The sequence below is a fragment of the Arachis hypogaea genome, chromosome 2 (assembly GCF_003086295.3).
Source record: "Arachis hypogaea cultivar Tifrunner chromosome 2, arahy.Tifrunner.gnm2.J5K5, whole genome shotgun sequence".
NCBI lineage: Eukaryota > Viridiplantae > Streptophyta > Magnoliopsida > Fabales > Fabaceae > Arachis > Arachis hypogaea.
In genome coordinates this window covers 90,663,008-90,679,374 of record NC_092037.1, presented here as the reverse complement: position 1 = coordinate 90,679,374, position 16,367 = coordinate 90,663,008, and the positions used below count along the sequence as shown (strand labels likewise).

At 33.1% G+C, this 16,367-nt stretch overlaps 2 protein-coding genes across 4 annotated transcripts; both read right to left on the bottom strand.

The window, feature by feature from the left end:
• Nucleotides 1-560: 560 nt before the first annotated feature.
• LOC112750441 (uncharacterized) lies at nt 561-5,733 on the bottom strand. 3 transcript variants are annotated; one of them, XM_025799192.3, is made up of 10 exons: nt 3,625-4,040; nt 2,869-3,195; nt 2,629-2,713; nt 2,340-2,456; nt 2,056-2,120; nt 1,877-1,965; nt 1,711-1,790; nt 1,283-1,394; nt 1,082-1,201; nt 561-994 (listed from the first exon to the last, which is right to left on the bottom strand). In XM_025799192.3, the coding sequence occupies exons 2-10, from the start codon at nt 3,155-3,157 to the stop codon at nt 809-811; spliced, it is 1,143 nt and encodes a 380-aa protein (XP_025654977.1). In that variant the 5' UTR covers nt 3,158-3,195; nt 3,625-4,040; the 3' UTR covers nt 561-808. The 3 variants fall into 3 exon arrangements, with proteins under 3 accessions (XP_025654977.1, XP_025654972.2, XP_072076023.1); XM_025799187.3 differs by lacking the exon at nt 2,869-3,195 and having other exon boundaries at nt 3,625-5,733; XM_072219922.1 differs by lacking the exon at nt 3,625-4,040 and having other exon boundaries at nt 2,869-3,331.
• A 366-nt stretch (nt 5,734-6,099) lies between these two features.
• On the bottom strand, nt 6,100-11,966 carry LOC112750438 (protein trichome birefringence-like 3). The gene is made up of 6 exons (XM_025799155.3): nt 11,600-11,966; nt 10,746-10,995; nt 9,998-10,169; nt 8,271-8,470; nt 6,980-7,138; nt 6,100-6,474 (listed from the first exon to the last, which is right to left on the bottom strand). The coding sequence occupies exons 1-6, from the start codon at nt 11,808-11,810 to the stop codon at nt 6,144-6,146; spliced, it is 1,323 nt and encodes a 440-aa protein (XP_025654940.1). The 5' UTR covers nt 11,811-11,966; the 3' UTR covers nt 6,100-6,143.
• Nucleotides 11,967-16,367: the final 4,401 nt, after the last annotated feature.

The window sequence follows — 16,367 nt, the reverse complement described above, 5'->3', positions numbered from 1 at the left end:
TATGTTACCACTAACTATAGTAATTAGTTTGTTACAAGTTAAATTAGAGTCTGTTATAATTTTCGATTAGTTAGCTCTAACTAATTGTGGTTCAGCACTAATCTGACAAACTCCTGTATCAATTTTATATTCAGTTTTAGTTTGCTTAATACTCAAGAAACTTTCTCTACTTCATTGTGTATACTATTGCCTTTCTTTGTTCTTCTTTTCAATTTAATTCAATTCATCAGAGTCTCTTAGACTCTTGTATGGTAAGTAAGAAAAAGCGCATTTGAAAAAGAAGAGTGCATTCAAACAGTAAATAGTGCATGATGTGAAAAACAGTTATAACAATTTGGTTTTAATTCACTTAATTGCAACTTTTTTTGCATTTTATTTTATTTACTGTTATGTTAGACAAGAATGATTTTTATATTTTAAAATGTGAAAGTAATAAATTATTATTTTTATCCTTAAAAATGTAAAAAATAAATTTATAAATAAATTAAACTAATTTTATATCTATAAAAAATGAATAAATTACTATTTCTATATATGAAAATTTAGAAAAATGATAAATCTATCCAAAATTAGAGTTAACTATAAAGTCTTTTTGTCCAATAAAGACTACTTTTATGAGTACAAAACTAGTTCTCTTCGTGTAATTTGCAGCGTTTTGAATTTACCTAGGTACAAAACTAGATTACAAAACCATTCAATACACACAAAATTAAAATTAGGCGTGAATTCTCCCATAACATTTATGCTGTTTTGTCCTATGTTTGTATAAATAACAACGTTTGCCTGGTTGATATGCATGCGGCAGGAGTCATGCACGCCTGTACTCATCTCCACAATCTCCAATCACTTTGAGCAGATCCTTTCCTTTTGCTGAGGCTTCTCTTATGCTGTTTACATCGTCTTCATCGAGTACAAGTGAGAAGATAGCATTGCAGTCTTCAATATGATCCGACAACCCAAGTCTAACACCAACCATTGATCCTCCTACTGCAGGCTGCAAATTTGGAAAGAAACAAAATAACTGTAATATGAATGTCTGCCAAAGATTTTGAATTTGAGCTGAAGAATAAATCAGCTCTACCTGATCTAGAATGTACTTGACGGCAACAGTTGGGATAGAAACGCCGTGTTTATTAGCTACTTGTTTAAGCGACCTTAGCAGTCCCTGGAACAAACCCCATCCTCCCCAAGCATCTATCATCTGCCACATGATGCTGAGTGCAGATTAACACATGAATACAACTATAAATGTAGATAGTTAAACTTGGTTGCGAAATCATACCCTTTTGTACTTTTGAAGGGAGGGAGTGTTTAATGCTGGACCAGCAAAGGGAATAGATATGTTGGTGTCAAGGAACTTCTCAGACAGAAGACCACCCATTACTGTCCCATACCTGCATAAAAACCTATCACTGATGAAAAATTGGTTTGATTTCTTATGCTTTCACTATCATCTTATATTTGAGAAAAACTATTTTCTGCTGCTGAAATTTAATTTCATGCTAATATTATTTCTTTCATTTCAGCCATGAAATGTTAAAATACTTTGTGAACATATTAAAAACATAGTTATACAGATTTCGTGGGAACTTCACATAAAAACGTAGTTCTTAATATTGCAGTTGAGTCATTAGAAGAGATGAATGTATGATGGATTGTATGTGTTTAGGTAATTATGTGGGTGGTTGAGCGAGAGGGGGTTAGACAAACGTTATAAGTTTGACTCCTGAAAGCTGACAAAGCTCTGCCATTCTCTGTTGTGGACGCATATCAACAATTGAATGTTGCACCTGAAGTGAAGTAACACTGAGAATCGCGCACCATCAAACTATTAGAGTAACTGAGAAAAATAAACAAACAAAGCGCTTGGATTTACCTGATTGCTTACAACAGGAATTTCATTTTCTAGAATAATTTGTAATCTCTCTGTATCAAAATTTGTCAAAGCCACTGTCTTGATCTTACCTGTACAGAGCTAACTAAAGTAGTTTGATCAAATCATGAGATATGAACTTACATAGGGACCATTAACCGCAGCTCAGAAACAAAATTAACCTTCATCTTTCAAATCTGTGAGGTGTTTTAGTGCATCAAGGTAGCCAGGATTTGAATAATCCCACCTAAAGACAATAGAGGAATACATTTAGATAATGAGAATGAATTGCTCATTTCGACAACAGAATATGAAGATAAGATAGATGACTCTTCATGTCAGAAAATGTTGATGGCCGAGTTTGCCTCAAAATTTAAGAACTGTAAAACGATGACAAGAATCTTGCACAGAGTGATAGTCAGAATTCAGAAAGTCAAATAGTCACACTTGGGAAAAGATTAAATACCAATGAAACTGAAGCATGTCCAAGGAATCCACATCCATTCTCTTCCTAGAAACATTAATGCTGTCACTGACAAAGCTTCTTGTCATCTTAACTGGCGGTGGTACCCATTTAGTGAGACTGCAATAAGTGATAAAATGCCTAAGACAATAATACCTTCGCTTATTAAATCACCAATATACCATTGTATAGTAGGATGGATATAATGAAACATAATACAGAACTCAACTAGTGCTTTCTTCAAGCCAAAAAGTACTTGAGAATAGAATATCAAGTCACATAGCAAACTCACCCTCTGACCTTCTCCAAAAATTCTGGTGGACGCTCACGACGAACTCGGTTGATGAAAATGCCATATAGATCTTCAGCAGGCCCATCTGCAAAATTCGAAGAACACCAACATGAGAAAAACAGTCCTCGTCACAAAAACCACTGCATGTTTGGAGAATCCACATCCATAACATCTGTAATGATCAATTGATCACATCCCAAATTAACATGATCAACCAATTAACAGCGCCGAGTTGCATACATATATCAGCCATATCAAAAGTGGTTAACCCAGAATCAGCATATCTAAGCATAGCATCAACAGCACCATCCCTCTCAATTCTTCCCCACCCACCACTCGTCTGCCACATCCCATTAACAACGCGACATATATCCAACGCATCCTTCCCATTCTTCACAACAATCCTTCGCTTATCCTCTGTTAGCACACACTGGCATGAACTCACATGCTTATATTTCCTAGCCCTTACTGTTCCATTCCCAGTGAAAGTAAATTTGCTCAAAGGAAGCCGCATCAATAACTCAGACATTTCCAGATTGCTTCAGTGAGTATAGCAGTATCTTCAGGCTTCAGCACTCAGCAGGAATATGAAATAGGTAAGTTCCTTTTCAGTAACTTGTGTTATTAACTCCTAACAACTAAGCACAAACAGAGCCACAGGATAATATTAATATATTCATATTATGTGGCTACCATATCAGCATGCACATCACTTATTTTATGTGGATCCAAATTTTTTACGTTGCCTTTACTATCACCTTTTCCTTCTTAATAATATTAATATATTCATATTATGATTTATTTGAAACTATACAATACATTAATCACATATATTGCAAAATTTCCGCTATGCATTGCATAGTTCAAAATTCAGCTTAACTAAAGTACACTTTTTTAACCATTGATTAATTAATTAACTCATAATCAGATTCAGATGGAAAATTACACGTCAGCAGAGAGAGAGAGAGAGAGAGAGAGAGAGAGAGTATAACTTACAGTGATCTGCCATGTCGAAGGTGGAGAGACCGGCGTCGGCGTAGCGGAGCATGGCGTTGACGGCATCGTCTCGGTCGATACGGCCCCAGCCTCCGCTGGTCTGCCACATTCCGTTGAGGACTCTGCATATGTGGAGGGAATCGTTGCCGTTGCTCAACTTTACGCTTTGATTGTCGGTCGTGGTAACGGAACAGCACCGAACAGAGTTTGCGCGCGAACTTCTCCTGGTGGTTCTATTGGAAGATTTGGAGCACGTAGTAGTGAAGAATAGGGTGTGGTGGTGGTGGTGGCTGACTACAGCTGCCATTTCAAGAGACTGAAACAGAAACGAAGAGGAAGATAAGACTAATAACCAAATGTCATAAAGACACCAACCACTCTTAGACGGCTTCAATAATTTGGAAGTGCCACAAAAACCAACAATAAACATGATATTTTTCATAAATAATAAAAAAATATATATTTAATAAATATTTTATCTATTTAAATATTTAATTCGAATTTTTTTATAATATTTAAATAAATATTTAAAAGATATACAAAAAATTCAAAATGAAAATTAAAAAAATTTCTAAAATAAAATAAAAAACAATTATTTTTCAAACTAAATGATTTCATCATTACTTTTTGAAATCCATTTTTTTTAGTTGGAGCAAGTTTACCTACTGCATTGACAAACTTCATGAAAATATAGTTAGGGGTGAGTATAGGTAGCGGGTGGTCCGAAATGGTCCGAATTTGAACTAAACTAATTAAATTGGTTTTGAAACAACAGGTATCAGTCCAACTCGAACTAAATCAATGACTCTCTCTAGTACTTAGTTCGGATAAGAGGTGTCAAATCCGAACCAATTTGTAGACCCAACCATATATTAATTAAATAAAAAAAATTAAAATATATATGTCTTTTAAAGAAGAATTATGGAGTGAAGATTTTGAAAGATTATTCCTTTGAAGGATTATTTCTATTGCATTTTTATTGTTTAACTTTTAATGTGTTCGGTATTTAACATGTTTTTGGATTTTAATGTGTTTAGTGTTTAACAAATTTGGTTTGAATTGTAATGCATTTATTTTTTTTAATATATTTAGTGTTTAACATGTTTGAATTATTACAGAATTTTTAAGAGAAATATTTTGTTTTTAATTTTTTTATGAATTTCTATTTTATCAAATACCTAATTATTCGAACCGAATCAATGTGTACGAAATCGAATTTAATCAGTTCAATTCTATTTTTATCCTATCGAACCAACCCAATCCGTGTTCATTCCTAATCACTCCTAATCATAGAAAGTTTGATTAAAATTTGTTTAGAACAAACGGACTAAAAATGTCGGTCTTATTTAATTTAAGGTATTACTCTATATTTATTTATAGTACTTAAAGAAGAATTATACACAAATTGGGTTGTTCATCATGTAACGTTTGTGATACTTTGAACTCTGAACTCATCCAATACCATGGCAAAGAAGTACACATAAACGTAGATGGTGTTGTCAACATTCAATATTGGAGCAACTACATCTACTTTTGTAAGCCACATTGGCAAATCAAACTTACTTGCAGACATTCTGATAAATTTCAACAGCATCTATATTTTTTTAGTTAAATACCCTCAAATTAAAATACAAAAATTGATGCTTTGCTGCTGCTAGGAAAGTCATAAACAATCATCAAATCAAACCACCATCATATAAAAAAAATCAGCTTAGTAAATAGTAATAAATCGTTTAAAGAAAAATAAAAGGAGAGTAATGCCTCAGTAATCTCAGTTTTTGGAAGTAAATTTCTTCCAATCATATCAGAGATCATTACAAGCCTACGGAAAAACATCATCGGCAGAAGCAATAGTTGCAGGAAACATCACAAAATACTGAAACATCAGTATTCAACAACACAATCATTAACCAAACGAAAATTCTTGAGTGATTGATTCAAAAAAAAATTCATTCGAAATCTAAAATAGTTCAAAATCACACAAACGTGAACAAACAGAAGGATTTAATATTAAGTTGCCAAAATAGCCAAGTGTCTTGAACAGCTGAAGCGATGAGATTGAGGAACACAATTAGTCAGTTAGTTACACATGGAAACTCAATATCAGAGAGAAGCCGAAGTGCATTGTTGAGGTTTCTTATATAGGTGAGTGGATGAGATTTCAGTGTTTAGGGTTACTGGCAAAATCGTAATTTAATAATATAAGAGGCCCATATGGTGAGGTGGAGAATTATTTGGGCCGGGTTGAAATTTTTTTTACTTGATAATGTTATTTGGGCCTTCACAGAACCGGCCCATTTGTCATTTTGGGTTAATATATTGAAGGTTCTATACCCAGACCTAAAAAAAAAGTTCTGTATCAATTTATTGATTCACGATGAATTAATTTTTAGCTTTTTAGATTGAAAAATACGGCGGGTAACTAAAAAGAATAATTAACGTGGATAAGGTGAAAATAAGGGTAAAAAAAAATAATTATCACAATCTAACTTGTTAAATTTTTTAGATAAATATTTTTTTCACAACATTGTTAAAAATATTCTATTCCAAGTATCTGGAAGTCCAGGCAAACACCAATGTACACAATCTGCATTTTGTGGGTTAGATTTTTCCTCCTTAGTCAACAATCTCCCCCAAGTTTCAGTGTAAACTGAGGAATGAGCATCAATCCTATACTCTGAAATTTGTGTTATGTTAATAAAAGTAACTGCAACTTTCATCTTCTTCACCACCTTCGCCACCACACTCATCATCCCCTTATCTGAACCACTTCCCCAGTGATTCTTCTTCGTTACTGGCTTTGTCTCATTGAAACACTTCATATCATCCTTCTTGCCCCAATCTGAGCTTCTGAATAATTAAATATGACACACAAATTGTTAAGATTCAAGCCACAAAGAAATTAGTTACCATGTATTCATTAAATTAAACTATTTATATATTACATTTTTTAGGTGTGATTTTTTCATTCGAACATTTTTAAGGAGGGATAGTTGTGTAATGAACTTTTTTCTTTTTAATCAAACTTGAATGCATAATATTTTGAGTAAAAGAATATTATTCATGAAAGATTATGTTGCTAACAAATTTATTCATACAAAAACAAAACTTCAAATATTTAATAAAAATAACCCAAGAATATCATAAAATTGACAAAATTATTCACCTTTTAAATAAGATTTTCTAAAAAATTAAGTCTTTAATATATTCCTTGAATTTTCGTTCTTCTGAACATAATTTTATAATTCACTCCAGGATTTTGGAAACAGTAGTTCAAGATTGAATTGACTTGAAAATAAAGTAGTTACTTATATATAGATAATGAAAGATGAAGCTTAAAGTTTTATTGAGAGACCTTGTGTGTATAGGGGACATAGTTGTGAAGAAGACCCTGGTTTTGTTTGGATTTATAGTTGAGTCAATCCAATTTGCCCATGTCCTCAAACCTAAGTTGTAAGCAATTTTTGCATCCAATTCTTCATACCCATCTTCCCCATTTCCAAATGAACCCCATCTGCAAATTGATCAAGATGTTAGATATCATTTTCTTTTTCTTTAAATCGAAGATCAAATGTTTTAGGTATTTTATTGCTAGCTTTCTTATGTTGTCAACAGTTTCTTTGCCAACATTATAAAGGGTGTGCAAAATATAATTATCTATGTATACATGCTTCTTATCAATCTATGTATACATATTCTATGTAATGTAGATGAAAATTATATTGATTTATGTGTAGTATGTACAAAAATTAATAGAATATAAGAAAATTGATGTGTTGGTCAATTATTGCAAAAAATTATTGTTCCTCTTGAATTTAAGTTCACTATTTGAACACAGAGATTTAGACAACACAATTTACTTATAACCATTTTAAGTTAAGCCCACTTTTGCTCTTTGAAATTGGCAAATTGTACTGATTTAATTTTTGATTTTTTAATTGCTATAATTTTTTAGTCTTTTAAATTAAAAAAATGCACCAGTATAATCTCTTATATATTTTCTATCAGTAAAACTCAATGATATTAGTGACGTGGCTCAAATCTTGTCATGCTAGATAAAACAACAGTCGTACACGTTTTGACACTAAAAAAGACATTAAACAACGCTGTTTGAGGGTTATGACAAGGAACTTAGTTATGACCTCTTTTGGAAGCGTGGTCGAATTTCTAATCAATCGCTACCTTCATAAAAGCATGACCATTAATTTTTTTTGGCCACGCTTTAAGAAAAACTGTAACTAAATTTCTAATCAATTGCTACACTCATAAAAATGTGACCATTGAACTTTTTTTGCCACACTTTTAAAATATGACAAGAAAAAAATATAGTGACATATCTTGTTTCTTATAGTGTGAAGATTGAGGGATAGATATGAAATTTAAAATGTTAAATAAGAATATTAAAAAAAAAATATTATTAAAATTTTAATTTTTTTTTAAAATTTTAATCTTTATGTTTCTATTATTTAAAAATATTAAAAAAAACTAAAATTTTGTGTTCCAAAATTTAAAATTTTAATTTTAATTTTTGATCATTAGTTAAGCACAATATTCAATTCAAATCCTCCCATTTTAGTTTCAGGCTCAGAAAATAAATGCAAGCTAATAGACTATGAGTAAGTGAAAGATTGAGACAAGAAGGTTACAGCGTTTTAATGATAGGAGGGTTCATCCACCAAACATAGGAATTGAAGACAAGTATGTCCACTCCAGTCCAGTTTTTGGCACGTTCCATGATTGAATCAACTTTCACTATCTTCTTTTGGGGATCTCTCACAACAAAGAACTCGGTGTTGGATTCCACAAGCATTGGGGCCCAATAGAATTCTATGCTGGCATTGTATTCCTACATAAATTATGCACAAAATCAAAAGAGAATCATTAGGTTAGATTTTTTACACATACTATATATAGGCATTGTTATAAAATGTATTGTAGTGAAAGCCTGAATTATAATCAAAATTTAAGAATTGAAGTGATTGCATTAGCTATAAATGTAATTTAATTGAGTTAACTATAAAAAAAGGTTTAGTAATTTTTTGCTATAAATAACTTCTTGGTAATTCTATATGATCACATTATTTTGGTAAATAAATTCAACTATATTGGTCTCATAGTTTATAGATTGATAACAAAAAATTTTAGTGAAAAAAAACAAAAAAGAGAGATATAAAAAGAAAAAATTTGATTAGACTTGATTATAAAGATAATTTATTTACCTAACATTTTTAATATCTTTTAGATACTCTATATGCATATAAAAAAAATTTAATTATTCTATTACTCTTTATAGTTTTACTAAATTTTTAATTAGATTCTTTTATATATATATATATATATATATATATATATATATATATATATATATATATATATATATATTCTTTTTATTTAAGTCTCCGTACTGTATCAGATTTTGTAACTAAGTCATTGCAGTCACAAAAATATTAGAATCAATCGAATATTCTGTTAAACAAAATAGAATAATATTCATTCAAGTGTTATTGTGTTAAGCATATTTATTTTGTTTAACAGAATATTATGTTAATTCCAACATTTTTATCATGATATGAACTTAATTATAAAATTTAATATGCTATAGAGACCTAATTAAAATATATATATATATATATATATATATATATATATATATATATATATATATATATATATATATATATATATATATATATATAACAGAACCTAATTAAAAATTCGATAAAACTATAAAGATTGACTAAATAATTAAACCTATACAAAATACTCAATGTATATTCAAAGTCAATCACCAATGTATATTTATAGCTAATTTATATATCTTTTTAACTAAATAATTAATTATTAAAATAACTAATTCTATCATAATAGAATAATCAACATTGCAATAAACTACTAATCAAACTTTTTCAAATATTAAATATGTATTTTTATATGTGATAATTAATTAATAGCTAATTTTTAATTAGTATATTCATAACATGCTTGCTAAGCATAATACATTTAACATGATCAAACCTTTCTTATTTTCTCTTTTCTCTTCTCTGATTTCTCTTCTTTAAACCCTAATATTTATAACATATATTTTATGTATCTTTTTCCAATATTTGTACATACATACATTTTAGACATGTCTTTGCTCATTTAGAAATCATAAGTAAAGCATTCGGATGTTAATTACCTTCTTTTTTTTTTTCTAGATGATTCCTTAATTATTTTAAAAATAATATATAATACCCAATACAACATATATATGTTTTTGTTTATGTGCACGATTCTTTTACCTAGAATAGAATGTGCTTGAAGTGCAAATTATGTACTCTATGTCCAACTTTTCACTGCATCATTGTTCCAAAAGAATTGTATCAATATATACCTTGGCTTGGAAGACTGAATGAACATTTCTACGTTTCATAGATTTTTGGTCTTCAGGTATGATCCATTCAACCATACAAATAAAAGATTCCCATTGGTTTTGTTGAAGTGAATCCCCTACAAATAGCAACCTCTTTCCTTCAAGGTTTTTTAGAGCTAGCTTCGGATCAAATCTAACAAAAATAACGCATCATCACAAAAATATAATTAAAATGACCTTAAGATTAATAAAAAGACGCGTTTGCATTTTATTCTCTTAAAAGACATGGTTTTTGAACCAAAAAAAAAATAAAATTTTACAACCTAATCTTTTTTTATATGATGGAAAAAGTTGTAAATTAATTGTTTTCCTATTAGTAAAATACAATTTTTCTAATGCTAGTTATCTTAAAAAAAAATAACTTTTTTTAGTTAAAAAAAATATTTTTATTTATTTATTTATTATTTTTATCTATAAAATTTCAGATGTTGATAAATTTATCAATAAATAAACGAAATTAACTTTGTACTTATAAAAGACAAAATTTTTATTTTTACCTATAAAAATGCAGAATGTTGACAATTTTACAATAAATAAAATTAACGTTTATATTTTTATTATATAAAATAATTTTTTGTGAGTATAAAACTAATTTCATGCATTCATGATTAAATTTGTCAGTATTTTAAAGTTTTATGAGTAGAAGTTATAGTTTAGTCTTATTTATTTAAGTAATGACATTATGTAAGGGTGTTAAAGTGAGATTTACTGTGGTAAAGTGCAACGTTGTGGCTGCCATTCCCAATTGATGTAGTGAGAATCTACCCTTCCATTCTTGACACATGAAAAAGGTCTACTTATGTAAGGACAACTTTTGTCTGTGTACAAAGGCTTTATTGAATTGTTAAACACCCATTTTCCATTTGCAAAGTTGCACTCCTCCTCTTCCTCTTCTATATCAAATATGTCATTAATCCATGTCACATTTATTACTTCCTTTTGTGTAAGTTTATCACCATCTGTTGGACAAGCACCAATATTATCCATGATTTAATTAATTCAATTCATGAACTCATCAACTTGTTAGGAACCAAATCAAAAAAAAAAAAATCCTTTTAATTTATACATGTATATATACTTCTATTAATTGCATTGGGATCATTTTCATAATAAGAAAATTTAAGTCATTATCAATAGTATATTTTTAGTTAATGTGGTCTATATTACTATGTATAATTCAATTTTTATTCTTGTTCTTTGAAGAGGGATAAAAAAAGATACTTGGTTTCATTGTGTTTCTTTATAATAGAGAATAATTGTTTCATAACACAATACGATAATACTAAGATATAGAGAATAACAAAATATCTATGTTATATTTTTGAATATATGGAAAATATAGGAAGGGAAAAAAAATTAAAATAAGAAGCATCTTTTTATATTTGTCTCTTCTCTAGACAAGTCTGTGTTTCTCTAATAATATTTTTTTTTCTTCTGCCTTGCAATATGTTCTACAAATTAATAAACGCAGTGCACGCATAAAAGAATTTTTAGACAACATAGCAAATTAAAGAATGATGATTATACATTTAATTGTCACATAACTCAATAATCTAAACTTACCAGATCCATGTTTGGTATTGTTTAATGTTGGGCAAGGCTTGGAATTATTGAAAATATTGAAGGTGGTGGTGGAAGAGAAGAAGCTAAGTCTTTGCACATAGAATATGGCAATGAACAAGAGAACACAAATTGTGCTCATAGGAAACTTTCCTCCTTGAGGCACCATCTTTAATTTGATGATCATGGTTTGGGGAACGAATGAATGGCACATATACTAACTGATTAAAATATATGAGAAAGAAAGAGTATGAATTTTGATGCGTGAGAACATACATACATACATACATACATAGCTTGGTTATTGGGTTTTGGAGTAAGAGTGAAGCTCAATATATCATTCAAAGCATTATCAAGTTATTTCTCAAGCAAAAGTCTCCCTATACAGCGATTATGATTTAAGCACGAGGGCATAAAATATATAATATATATATATAATAAGGAAAAGTATATGGAACACTAATTCCAAATCAGTCAAGAATAGAACAACTTAATTAATTATAAATATAGTAATTAGTTTTATTTATTTATGATTTAAAATATTGGTTATTAAATGTTTCACCACATTCAAATTAGTAGGAGATACGTTTAGTATAATTGCAATGTGAATCACGGAAACTAATTCAATTAACTTCCATCTTTTCACCCTCTTTCTCTCTCCAAATACCTAAAACATAATAATTGATTTAGAACCATCCAATTTATAAAAAAAAAGAAACATCCTAATGCCTAATATAAATACCATCCAAGTAAAAAGTTTGAATTTATTCGGAGACATTTGATTGGTTTTTTGCTAGAACCATCTTGGTTCCTAACATTATTGATATAAGAATAAGTAATAATCTCTTATTGGTAGCAACTCAATATTAATGTGAGATTGATCGAAGTGTCAAGTCATTTTAGCTTATACCAATCTCATTTTTGCTTAAACTAAATTTCAGGTTATAGATCTTGGAAATTAAATTAGTGAACTTTATCTAAAATATTTTGCAAATTCCCATTTTATCACCCTTATATGATTGGTATATAGTTGTTCTCTAACACTTTAATTTATCTTTAAATTAAGTGTCAACAAACACTAAGTTGAATTTTTTAAATAATATAATTCTTTGAAAAATTGTACCTTTTCATCGTTCTGTTCTAACCACTCTTTGTCCTTGTCGCGCAAGCGTGGACGTCAAAAAACACCAGAAATGTTTTTTACCCCTTACTTTATAGTTTCTTGAAAGCTAGATATATAGACGACAATATATAATACATTATAATTCATAGCTTTGATGAGATAATGATGCGGCCAAAGTTACAATCAAATTATGAAGCATCTATTACCCTTTACTAGTCAACTCGAAGCTAGACTAAAAGATTATGTGCGTGGATTATATATATGGGTTGTTGCAACTAATTTATATAATATTATTAGTTACGTTGTTAGGTTTGAATTATTATAATTGATAATTATTAGATATTAGGATTAGATACGAAAGAGCGCCCGAGTGGATATAGCAACCAGTGGTTTTATTGGAGCATGAATTGAGGAAGAGTTGTTAGATCGTGAATGTGATTAAAAGGGGAAATGTGATTGATTCATCCTATATCTTTAATTATTATATATATTAATAACTAAAGTTATCAAACAAACTTGCTAAATTAGAACTCTATTTAATAATTTATTATTAATTAATAAGTTGTTGTATATATAATACAAAATACAATTTAAATTTTTAATACTTATTTAAAGTAATAAATGAGCTAAAGATTCTGAAAATGGCTTGTTATTGCGCTTTTTTAGGATTTTAAAAAATGCTCTGTTAGAGCTTTTAAAGTAATTCTAATTTTGCTCTTTTTTAATTGAGATCAACAGATCAATTCAGTGACAAATAACGTTTTGAATCATGGCAGCAACTACAAATGCATCTAAAAAAAGATAGATACAAGTTGGGAGAACGAAAAAATAATAATTTTCTTTGATCAGAAGGATATTTAACATGGTGTGGACAAATGCTTAAGGAATTTGATTGGAAGATTAATGACTGATAGACCATTCTTTAGAGATATAATTGAATTGACAATCCACACAATATGGAGACAACAAGAGGAATTTAAGACAATTGATCATGGAAGTTGTTCGTCACCTGGTTATCTCGGGTTATCGGTGGGTGATGAGCTGGTGAGAGGGAAATCCCAGACGATACGCGGAGCAAAGGAAGCTGTATGCTGGTGATGTCGGAGGTTGAACAGGGCGAAGGGGGTGGCCACCTGCAAGGACACTCCGACGCACAATTCAGAGTCCGTACTGAGGGTGGCAGAATTAGGTCAGGGTTGTGACGTATCTTGGGGGGAGCGCTGACCTCTCCCCTTATATATCGTGCTGGGTGGGCCTAAAGGTGACATAGCCCACTACCCAAGATGTCTTGCGCTACTCCTGCTCACGTGGGGGAGCGCTGGTGATCCTAACCGTCGGGTCGGGGGATCGGGTCAGACCTCGATGACTCCGACCCGCTTGTTTCGGTTAGGCGGTTTGGACCGTACGATGAGCGTGGTTGTATGACGCCAGGTCGGGTACCCGAAGGCCGACCCGTAGGGTTTCCTTATCGTTCCGGGATTGGGCCGAAGGCGCTCCGACCCGGCGAATAGGCGGACTGGACCTAAGGCGGTCTGTAACAGTGCCCCTAATGCGCTAGCCTCGAGGTTTCGGAGCTCGTGGTTAGGCGCTTTTACCCTACTCGCCGAGTAAGGGCGTTTTCGTTCACCTCGGGAGTTCGCTGGTGGCGTTTCGTGTTTTTCACGCGTGGTTGCCTCGTCCTTGGTGTTGTCTCCTTGGCTTCCGCGCGGGGCATTAAATGCCACATCATTTCAAAGCTTGTGAAAAGACAGGTATGCCCCTTCTTTTTGGGGCTCCTTCTTCGGCGGTTACGTTTCTCTCCCTATTTGTTTCGTAGACCCTTCATAGTTTCATTTTCTCTCCTCCATTTTCCTGCATTGCTGCTTTCGTTTCTTTCTTCCATTTTCCTGCATTGCTGCTTTCTATCCTCCTCCTCCTTCGGGTGTTCTAGCGCTTGCCTGGGTTCTCATTTCTTTCGAGGTTTCTTTATTTCTGGTACGTTTCCTGTTCTTTCCAGTTGTTTTCCTTGATTTTGTGTGTTGTGCATTTTTCTTGTGTGCACGCTTGGGATTTGTTCTTGCTTTCTTTTCCTTTTAGAGGGGGCGAGACTGGGTTTTTCTCGGGATTTTCATGTTCTGGGTTACTGTAGGGGTAAGTTTGAGGAACCTTAGTTTTGCTTGTTTTGTGTGGGTTTCCGATCTTCCGTTCTGACTGAGTGGTGCCCCTACTGTAGGTATGGCCGAGCGTCCTATCCTCCCGAGCCCAGCTCAGTGACCGCTATCCGACTTTGTTGATCACTACGCTTGGGTGTCCTTCGATGTGAGGGACACCCCCTCCCAGGTTACGAAGGAGGGTCTTCAAAATTTGTGTCAAGCGAGGCTTCTGTGTGGGGGTGGTCCCGAAGAGGCATTCTACCAGGTTTACGTCCCTGCTGATCGGGAACGCGTATGCCACAAGAATTTGGTGGCCCCCCCGAGTTGCCGATTGGATGTGGGTCTATGAACCTATGTTCACGACTTTGGGGGTTCGACTGCCCTTCACCCCTTTTGTTATGGGTCTGCTTAACCGCTGCGATGTTGCTCTGTCACAGCTGCATCTGAACAGTTGGGCTGCCATCCGCTGTTTCGAGATGGTCTGCGAATACCTGGAGCTTCCGACCTCTGTAAATGTCTTTCTCTACCTTTTTCTCCTCACCAATCCTTCCCGCCAGAAGGCGAAGAAGGGATATATGTCCTTTAGGGCCCAACAAGGTCGCAGGATTTTTGGCCTCTTCGAGAATTCTTATCATGGCATCAAATCCACTTTTTTCAAGGTTAGGCCTATCGAAGGTCACCAACCCTTCTGGTTGACCCTTGAGGGGGATAGGCGGATCCCGACCTACTGGAGTTTCGGGGCGGGATTCGACTACCTGATTAAGATTTCCTATGATGGACTGAGCCCGGACGATCGTAATATTGCTGACATTTTGTTGGCAATTTTTGGTGAGAAGAACCTTAACCCCCGTATGGTTATGGGTGATCGGGAGGCCGGTCGGTCTTATGTTGGTGAGTTTTTTACCTTATGTTTTTTGTTCCTTCGTTTTCCTATTTCTTATGTCTTTTTCTTTGCTTTTCTAGTTTCCATGGCCGGTGGGAAGAAAACCGTTGCCGATCTGATGAGTCTCATTCAGGGGAGTGAGGAAGGTGGGGAAGACTCGTCGGCGACCCCTTCGGCGAGCCAGGATCATGAGGTTGCCGGGGAGGGCAGCGGTCAGGCTGCCGGGGTTAACCAAGGTCAGTCCGTCAAGGGTGGGCCTTCTACTGTGGACCCCCGGGGAAGGCGAATGTGGAGACGAAGAGGATTCTTAATGACGAATTGGGGTTTGGGGATGATTTGCAAACTGCCGATAGCTCAAAGAAGAGGAAACAGGATTCCGGGAAAGCACTCTCGGTTATGGAGAAAAATTTTGATGCCGGGGGGTTTATCGAGTCTCAGCTGCTTCCTGGTACTGAAAAGTTCTTTCACGACACCGATCTCTCTGGGCAGGCGAGGTGGATTTATCACGGTCTTCTCTGAGCAGCTGCCATTGCCAAGAAGGTGGAGCCCATCTTGGAGAACTATCATACCATGGAGGTGAAGCTCCGGGATTCGCAGAAAGATTTGACGGACTCGAGATCCCAGGAGGAGTCT

Bases quoted from the DNA above. Each gene is read 5' to 3' on its own strand.
- LOC112750438 (XM_025799155.3), bottom strand. From the start codon at position 11,810: ATGTGCCATTCATTCGTTCCCCAAACCATGATCATCAAATTAAAGATG. The intron at 10,996-11,599 runs GTAAGTTTAGAT...CTTGTCCAACAG, and splicing joins CAATACCAAACATGGATCTG to ATGGTGATAAACTTACACAA. The intron at 6,475-6,979 runs GTCTCTCAATAA...TTAATTATTCAG, and splicing joins ATGTCCCCTATACACACAAG to AAGCTCAGATTGGGGCAAGA.
- LOC112750441 (XM_025799187.3), bottom strand. From the start codon at position 4,066: ATGAAAAATATCATGTTTATTGTTGGTTTTTGTGGCACTTCCAAATTA. The intron at 2,714-3,624 runs GTAAGTTATACT...CGAATTTTGCAG, and splicing joins CTTCGACATGGCAGATCACT to ATGGGCCTGCTGAAGATCTA. The intron at 995-1,081 runs GTAGAGCTGATT...CCAAATTTGCAG, and splicing joins TCAAGTACATTCTAGATCAG to CCTGCAGTAGGAGGATCAAT.